At 38.0% G+C, this 9,861-nt stretch overlaps 1 protein-coding gene across 1 annotated transcript; it reads right to left on the bottom strand.

The window, feature by feature from the left end:
- Positions 1 to 7,553: 7,553 nt before the first annotated feature.
- On the bottom strand, positions 7,554 to 8,985 carry LOC113344505 (glutathione S-transferase F13-like). The gene is made up of 3 exons (XM_026588457.1): positions 8,746 to 8,985; positions 8,499 to 8,547; positions 7,554 to 8,340 (listed from the first exon to the last, which is right to left on the bottom strand). The coding sequence occupies exons 1-3, from the start codon at positions 8,890 to 8,892 to the stop codon at positions 7,886 to 7,888; spliced, it is 651 nt and encodes a 216-aa protein (XP_026444242.1). The 5' UTR covers positions 8,893 to 8,985; the 3' UTR covers positions 7,554 to 7,885.
- Between the last annotated feature and the right edge of the window lie 876 nt (positions 8,986 to 9,861).

Here is a 9,861-nt window from a genome sequence, read left to right as displayed (position 1 = left end):
TGATGAGTGCCAAATATTGTATATATTTATCCCTTTTTGTTGGCATTTAACTCATCTTTTGTGCGTCAATTCTACATTTTATCCCATATTCTGTATTTTCTTTGTTTTCAAGAATAAATATTTTTATTAATTAATTTTGCATTTTTAGGTAGTAAATAAAGTTCGGATGAGTCGCGGAGCGAAAAGAGCAGAAAAGTAGTGAAAAGCCGGGAGAAATTACGCAAGGAAGCCGCGAAGAATGGTGCGCACAACCTCATTTTCTACACACAAAAGCGCCTCCGTCCTCAGCCATCAGATCATTTCTCAGAAGCATCCGACGGTCGCTCCTTGCTGAGCATCAAAATCTGATGTCTCTGCCAAGCACCACAGCGCTGAAATTCCAAGCCTTCAGATTAGATGGTAGTTGAAATCCAACGGTCGCTCCCTTGCTGTGCATCGAAGTTTGATATCTCCGCCTAACACTACAATACCTAACTCCATCAAGTACCGTTCATTTTGTTGTATCATATAATCCAACGGTCGCTCATCGCTTGCCTCCGCATCACCGTCCGATCTACCAATCATCATCGCATCCCACGGTCGAGATTCTCCAAACATCAAACTCGATGATCCCGCTACATACCTTAGTGACCGAACACTATACCCCAAACCAAACATCACCTAATCTCATTCTATCGACCCATCTCCACCATCACCACCCACCCTGTGCAGAACCACCACCATCTCCCTGTTCCCGCTCAACCACCACCACAACCACCTCTACCAATTCTCAAATCACTCAACCACTATAACCCATCTCCACTACCATCATTACCACCTATCTAGCCACCTAATTTCCCATTTTGATACACGTTTTTCTTCCAAAACCCTAACGTGTAAAAATTGGTAAATTAGGTTGAGTTAGATGGACAATTGGACGTAGCTAGAGCATCAGGAGAGGAATTGGAGGCATGGGTCGACATCTACCAGTGTCATCAGTGATTAGGTAAACTTTAATAGAAATTTTTATATGAACCCTACTTCCATAAATTGGGGATTTTTGGGGGAAATTGATTGTACTTCTAATTAAAAGCATGGGTCACGTATTAGGGGTGTTATCAGTGTGTTAGGTGAGTGAATTTTGGAATTTTGGGTAAAACCTAATATCACTGACTTGTGGGATTTTTTGGGATATTTCTTATATGTATAAATAGATGTTGTGGGATGTTTGTAAGGCATGCCTGGATTAGCCAGTGTATCCAGAACCAAGTTCTGTTAATGATCATTTTTGTGCTGTTCATGTTGTGTTCATGTTTAGTGTAATATCTTGTTGTGTTCTGTGTGTGATGTTTGTTCCTGTGATGTTTTGTATCCATCTGTTCTATCATGTCCCTGCCTTTCATGCTCTAAGTCAATTGCTAAGATTAGATGAAATCATATAAACCATAAGGAAGTTTCCTAATCAAAACATGTCAAACATCATGCTCTCACAGTGCATATCATGTATGCATTGTAGTTAGAATTCCCTTATGTTATCATGTACAGCTCATGCTTAAAATGCTATTATAAACCCTCTGACTAGTTGTACTCTAAAAACAGACAATTAGTACTTAGGTAATTACCTTAGCTGTGATTAGAATGTTCCTTAGGCTGGTAGTGGATTCAAAATCCTAGTGATCATCCTCTTGTTCTCACTGTTTTCTTATTCACTTCACTTATTTTCTTTCTTTCATTTAATGTTTTCTTCACATCTCTGCCCTTGGCTAAGGCCTTGGTTTATTTCACTGTCAATTGGTTTATCTTGTTTGTTCTTTGCTTTTGCCACTGTGTTGTTTCCCTTCCACTGTGTTGTTTCCCTTCTACTGTGTTGTTTCCCTTCTACTTTGTTGTTTAGTCCTTCCCCCACTGCTGCATTGGTTTCCCTTCCACTGCTTGTGCAGCTGTTGTACAATACTGCTGCTGCCTTCTTTTCTTTGCTGCTGCAGCTCCCTTCTCTTATTCCACTGCTGCTGCAGCAACAGAGTTGCTGTCTTCTTGGCCTTGTGCTGGGCACTGCTTCTGTTGTCTGCAGCTGCTGTTGCTTCCCCTGCTAGTGCTGTTGCTGTTGTCTGCTGCAGCTCCTTTGCTGCATTGTTCTCTTCCCATTGCTGTTGAAGCTGCTGCTGCAATCCTTGCTGTGCACCTGCTCCTGTTGTGCATTGCCCTTGCAGCTGCCAAGCCAAGTCCAGTTCTTGCTACTCCTGCAGCCAAGCAAAGGCCTAGTTTAACAACTGAGTCCAAAGCCCAAAAGGCCTAGTTCAATAGCTAAGCCCAATTCAAGCCCAGTTAAGCCCAAAGGCCCAGATTCTTTACTAAAACAAAAGCCCAAGGTCTAGACAACTGAAGCCCAAATTCACTAAGGCCCAGTCCAATGCAACCAACTTGTGGGCTTATTCCATAAGCCTAAACTCAAAGGCCAAAGCCCATTTGTATTTCAAAAGAACAAACTGAGCCCAAGCTCAGTTCCTTTCATTGTTAACAAACCCAATAGTACATTAAGCCCAACACTTCCAAAGGGCTTCTAAGCCCAAAGCAAAATTCAGGAACCCAATTAGCTAAGACACATTTCCGAAACACACCCGATCTCTGTGGATCGACCCGTACTTGCACGAGCTACAACCGACGACCGTGCACTTGCGGTATTACTGTAGGCCCGCGTTTTCATCGCATCAAATTTATACAACCTTCCGGACCTGCCATTAACCTGGTTTTAGAAGAAGAAAACCAAAGGTTAAAGGAGAACTGACTCTAGTACGCAAACTAGTATCACACGTAAGGTGTGAGGATTAGTTTTGCACAATACTAGATGTCTCCTTTATATAGTCTTTCAAATCAGGGTTTTTCATTGGTAACAAAGCAATCAATATTCACCGTTAGATGAAAACATGATTTAGATTCAAGCAAATATTTCTCAACCGTTAGATCGAAAACTTAGCTTGTTATACACAAATGAACTGCACGCTTCTAGGTTTGTTAAACGTACCCAAACGTGTACATTGTTGGTTCAACAATAGTTAACCAAAAAGTTAGTCATATGAGCATTTCATATCAACCATGTTCTTCTTCACCATAAGTAGTTCAAATGACTCAAATGAACTAGTTAGAGAGTTGTTCAATTGCAAGGAAATCTTATGTAACTACACAAGACACAATTGAAGCAAAGATGATTTGATTCACTTGAATCGGTTCATGAACTTTTATGGCCACAGTTTGCAAACTGCATTCCTTAGTCTTTTTAAAGTTTAAGTTCAGAAATCATCTTCAGATATATAACCTTCTTTAGTTCGCACACTAGGTTCGCGGACTTAAGGAACCGACAGAGTTTATAAACTCCAGCAGAAAATCTCGGCAAGAGAACTTCCGTCGGTTCGCGGACTGGGTTCGTGGACTGGTACTCACGCAACTAGTTTGTCAACTCCAACAGAATTTCTCGGGATGAGAAGTTTGGCAGTTGGCGGACTGAGTTCGCGGACTTGGAAACAAGCCATTCTTCCGGTTTCTCTTGATCAACAAAGTTCGCAAACTTTGGTTCAAGAAATAGGACTTATACATAAATGTGTTTCCACAATAATGCTTATGTCCATCATTGGTTATGTAATCTAAACTCTCATTTCAATCATTAAAACATTCTTAGAGGACGTTATATAGTTGTTACACCATTTCTTGTCAAAGCAATTTTCAAGATGATTGAAACATATCATGACTTTCGTCACTAGGTAAAGATAAACTTGGTCGAAGCGAAAATCTTACCAACACATATTTCGAGATATAGATAGGTGAGATATACTCTGCTCGAAATACCAAATGTGTATAATCTAAGTCTATATATATAGCATACGACTTTTTGTCTCAAGAAGTAGGAGATAAAGTAGATAGACTTTTGAGTGACAGTTAAGTTCAAGTCTTCACATACCTTTTTGTCGAGAAGTTCCACCGGTTCCTTGAGTAGTTCTTCTACTTGTATGATGAATCGCCATGAAGTCCTTGAGATCAACTACACTTTCTATCCTAGTCCGATACTTAGCTATAATAGACTAGAAATCAAGACTGATACTTTTGATCACTAACATTGACAAACATGCTTCAGATAGCAACGCATGCGAGTTCGACCGAGCAATGCTCTAACACAAAGCTTCATCCCAGAAAATGGATGGCAATCCATCTTGAAAAAGTAGAGTTCTAGTGACTTCTAAAAGATGCTTATGCTTGACCTCAGCAAATCCATTGTGTTCTGGTGTATTAGGACAAGTGGTTTCATATGTAATACCTTTTTGATCACATAATTGGTGTAAGATAGTATTAAGAAATTCTCCACCATTATCAGTTTTAATGGTAATAACAGATAAGGAGAACATATTTTCAATTCTATTTATCAATGAGACAAAATTATGCTTGAACTCAGATTTTTTAGCTAAGGGAAGAATCCAACAATATTTAGTGAACTCATCAATTAAAATAGCATAGTAAAGAGCTCCAGAAGTGGAAGGTGTGTGACATGGACCCCAAAGATCTATATGAAGCAATTCTGGAGGTTTACTTGCTATGCTACTAGATAATTGAAAAGGTAATTTCTGAGATCTGCAAATTTTGCAATCATTACAAAAGAAACGCTTATTTCAAACACCAGACAGTTGCAAAGTGTGACACAGTCTTTGTAAGGTTTGAAAGGAAGGATGGCCAAATCTTCTATGAACGAGAGCATTATCTGTGGGTGTAGAAGAGGGAGCATGCTTGGAAGTGCTGAATGTCAAAGGATAAAGACCATTTCTATGTGGACCTTGGAAAAGGATCTTCCCATACTTGTGATCCTTCACAGAAAACCCATGTTGATCAAGAGTTAAAGAACAATTATTATCAGTAGTAAACTTGTGAATAGATAGCAGATTATGGGAAGAGTGTGGAACAACTAGAACATTGTTTAGAGAAAAAGAATGATAATGAACAAGTTTACTAGAATTTCCAATGTAAGAAATGGGAATACCTTCACCATTAGAAGTATGAATGACTTCAGAACCATATGGTGTCACTTCTTGTAATTGAATTGGAGAAGAAGCAATATGATGATTTGTGCCGCTGTCAGCAATCCATTCTTCATCATCAAAAATATCAGCAGCAGCTAACATGGCACTAAGATTGGATGGAGGTGACCTGCCTTGATAGGAGAAATTCAGCCTTTATTGGCAATTATCTTCTAAATGGTCTGTACTTTTGCAAAGTTGACAAGCTTCTTTATCAGCCACATAGTATCCTTTTCCTGAAGGATTTCTTGCAAATAGTGATGGATTTGGATATGTCCCACCATTCTGTCTGCCATTAGAATAAATTCTACCTCTGTAGTAGTTACCTCTATTATTATGATAACCTCCACCTCTAAAACCTCCTCTATTAGCTAAGAAAGCTTTAGATTATGAGTCTGCATTAGCTTGTTTGATTCTTTCACCAATAACAACCTCTTCACTTAACAAGTTATTATGCAATTCAATACTAGTGACTGGTGGATATCAATGACGCATTTAAGTTGCAAATGGAATGTAATCGGGGTTAAGAGCTTTTAAAGTAATCACAACTAATATTTTATCAGAGATAAGTTCACCTGCAGCAGCCAATTGATCAGATAGAGATCTGATTTCATGAATTAGCGAGGGAATCGACTTTGTACCTTGAGTGATTGAAAGTAATTTTGTTCTCAGTTGAATTGAGTGAGTGGAAGAGGACTTTGCAAATCGCTCCTCAATGCTAGTCCATAATTGATGAGAAGTTGTAGATCTGGAAAAATAAGCAATTACCGAGTCGGAGATTGTAGAGTTTATCCACATGATGATTGTCGAGTCTTCATCAATCCAGTCTGAATAAAGTTGATTTTCAATTCCATTCAATTCATTCCTAGGAGAGGTTAACTATGGAGGACAAGGATGAGAACCATCAAGAAAACGCAGCAGCTTGTATTTATGAATTACCGGTGTCATTAGATTCTTCCAAGTGTAGTAATTGTCCTCTTTGAGCTTCAGATGAACAAAACCAGTTAATTGATTCAAAGGAACTCTAGAAAAATAGGTTGCAGTTGGATTTTCCATTGAAGAAAGTGTTGATAAAGATTTCAAGAAAGAAAAGAAACAAGAACTTTCAGTCGATTTTAAGAAGATGAAGTAGAAAAAACCAGATCTGAATATGAATCTTCAAATAAAACTTCAAAATCTTGAATAGAGAATCAAGAGTCGAAACAGAAAGATCACTCAAGTTGTGATTGAATTGATACACTCAGATGATTTAGTTTAGAAAACAAAGATTAATTGTTGAGGAACATGATCGAATTGTGAAGAAGGAAAAACCCTAACTTCCCCTGTCTGATACCATAACGGAATCTATCTTCTTGATTTAATCACAAACATTCATTACAGAGAGTTTGATTACAAAGTTACCTTTACAGCTCACGACGCTCATACTTATAGTGTGTTAAACAAACCGACAGTGACTGTGATATGGCACACGTATGATAAACATGTGTGAATGAAACACATGCTCAGCACGTGAGTTACATAGGGAAAGACAGATTCAAAACTTGCTTATCCTGCACCACTACTTGTGTTAACCTGCACTGCATCGTTATCTTCTTCTTTATCAAGAAAATAAAAAAATTTGCTTAAAGATTAGTTTAATTAAAATTTGGTACGGAAACCACCAAGGGAAGGGCAACCTGTTCCAAATCGACAGAATGTTTTAAGGATCAAAAAACGTCATCCAGATTTCTTAGTGGGGAACCCACTTAGGTCAGTACAACCTGTTCCAACAAATGCATCAGGATGCATGTTGGGAAAATTTACATAACATGATGCATGCATCAATGGGTTGGACCTCCTGTCTGTCGTTAGTATAACATGGTAACTTCTGCACAGCTGCATATACCATTTTCTTTGGTAACCATGGTAATGTCGATTGTATGTGGGATCTTTGCAACAAGTTCCGTGGGGGAAACCAGAATTCAAGGACCATAATTGGCTTGAATCAGAATTCTTATTCTACGAGGAGAACCGCCAGGTTGTCAAGGTTAAGGGACGTCGTCAATATATTTGGAACACAACCACAGCACGTCATCAAAAAAAAAAAATTTCTTAAAACCAACTTGAGAAAAGTTTGTTTTTGATGAGGTATAGATTTATCAGGCTTCAAAATGAAATTAACATTATCATATGGGGCTTGGTTTAATCTTTCGTTGCAATTAAAAAAGGATTTCAAGTTAATCCGGCACCAGAGCAGTAGGACAAAGTCGGTGGAGTATCTTTCAAGTTTAGTTTGAACACAAACCTGGTAATCCAACTCTCGACTATGACACTTAATAAGAGCAGCAAGATGCATCTCCTTAACGAAAAAACACACATACCCCCACACTAGAAGGGTTTAATCTGAATAATGCATGGTCTGTATGGCCAGTAAAATTTTCTTTTGAGCATAAAAAAAAGATGAGTAAAAAGAGAAAAACCCCTCCACTGCTGATTCCTTTGAGCTAAAACATCGCACTCCTTGTACACGGTTATAAAATAGTGAAAAATCCTGGTTTTATTGAATCAAATTTTTTAGATATTCAGATACAACAACCTTCTGAATAGAGTATGGCATGTATGGCCAGTAACTAACCAATTGCACTCTTATCTAATATAAATAAAAACAAATAAACCACAAGAACTCCTTGGACCAATAATGCAATATTGCAGTACTGGTAATATCCTTAAATCACTCATGAAAACAGCTCTCAGAACCTCAATTTATTAAACTATTTCTGGAGAAACCTAACAACAGATTTGACCTTGAATATAAAACTCAAATTTTACTTCAATTATTGAAAACCCCATTAAGTTCACTCAACAGTTAATCATACTTGACTCTCAATCAGCTGAGCAACCTTAACAAAAGATGGTCTAACTGAAATGTCCTCCCACCATGCCCTAACATTAGCCCTAGATTTGATCATATCAGTCCACGGAGTTTTCATGAAATAGTAAATATAGGGAAGGTGATGGAGATCAGCAAGAGTAAAAGAATCACATGCCAAGTACTTCGAATAGCTCAACCTAGTGTCATAAACATCAAGCACTGGTACCAGTTTCGCGAGATTCTCGTCAATTATTGATTGATCAGGAGTTTGGTGATAAAATACTGGCTTTATTAATTGTTCGAAGATGATAGTGTGGATAACAGGGTTGAACTGTTTGGATTCCACTTCTAACCATACCCCAACCATTGCTGAGGCTTCCATGTTTTCATTTCTGGATAGATCTGTACCGGATTCGTACTTATGGGCTATGTACCGGGTAATTGCACGAGATTCTGCTCAAATTTAAGTTTGATTGATATCAGTAAATCGGATCATGAGTATATAGAAAGAATGTATAACAAAAAAATAAAAATAATGCATGAACCTGGCTATATAGTACTAGCCTACTAATATATGTCTTAGACGATAGCTAGCGAATCGAAAATCTCACCAAAAAGTGTGACAGATCCATCTTCCAAAACTGGTATCTGACCAAATGGCTGTAAATTAAGTAACATTAAAAAAAAAGTTAAAAAAAAAACTTCCAAAGTTAGAAAAGAAACATTTGAAAACAAATTCCGACTAAGTATCCGATGACTGTATACGTGGAATTAAACCGGTCCCGATGGACAACAATAAGGCACGGTCGCAGCTAAATCAGTTTTCAGTGCAAGTTATAACGGGCTAACAGAACATACATTTTTGGCGAGATAAGCTGGGAATTTGTGTTCTCCTTTGGAAAGGTCAACATTGACAAGCTCATACTCTACTTCTTTTTCTGCCAGGCATGTCATCACACACGCTGTTGGGGATGACATTGGAAACCCATATAGCTTCAAAGCCATAGTTACACCGAGGAAAGAAAGAAAAGAAAAGAAAATTAAAGGTCGATATATAGATGAAGTGGTTGATTGAGATTGTTTAGGATGGAATGAAGAATGGTGATGTGACTTGTTAGATTGAGGTTCCACTTATATAGACAAGCTACCAAGGTACAAAATGGAAGAGTGGGAAACTGTAGTATACCTAACAGTCTAACTAATATATTAAAAAAAAAATTAAAAACGGATTACAAAAATAAAGAAAGGGAAGACCAAAAATGGACAACTAACAGTCTAACTCAGATATAAATAAAATTAATACCGAATAAAGAAAGGGAAGACCCAAAATGTTCCAAGGGCTTCACTAGCTAACAGTCTATATCACAATCGACTTTCTGTTCCAAGGGCATGCTATCTAAAAATGGGGAGAAAAAGAAGAAGATATTTCAAGTACTTACGCAAAATGATGATTTTAGTTTCTTTCGTAAATGACCTTCATAATTATAACATCAAACCCGATAATATAGCATATATTAACAGAGATAAGGAACAATAACTTCTCTGTTACCTGGACTCCAACTACTCTCCCAATATACTTGATACGTAGCCCATCGCTTATCAGTTCAGCCTTTTTGCTTAAAAAAACAAAGAGTTAACAACCTTCGGTTCAGGTATACAAAATAGACTAGGAAATTCAGGAAAGAATCGCTTAGCAGTTCGATCTCTGCCCACCTGTGTCGGTTTTGGACCTTTTGGTACAGACCTTGGAGCATTGCAACGAACAAGGTGTCTTGATTTGAGAGGTACTGGAAATAGAGCACGCCTTGCTTTAGCATCCTATGCAATTTGGACATGATAAATCTAGCTAGGCGGATTAGTGAACTTCCCAGAGAGGGGTTTATCATCTGACAGCTATACTGTGTCTAACTCATATGATGCAGTGAAGATCCACCTAACATAACAAAATGCAGTTATGCTGGATCGACTTCTTTT

This window comes from Papaver somniferum, unplaced genomic scaffold (assembly GCF_003573695.1).
Source record: "Papaver somniferum cultivar HN1 unplaced genomic scaffold, ASM357369v1 unplaced-scaffold_77, whole genome shotgun sequence".
NCBI classification, from domain to species: domain Eukaryota; kingdom Viridiplantae; phylum Streptophyta; class Magnoliopsida; order Ranunculales; family Papaveraceae; genus Papaver; species Papaver somniferum.
The sequence above is the reverse complement of the archived record's forward strand: the minus strand, read 5'-3'. Positions and strand labels throughout refer to the sequence as shown.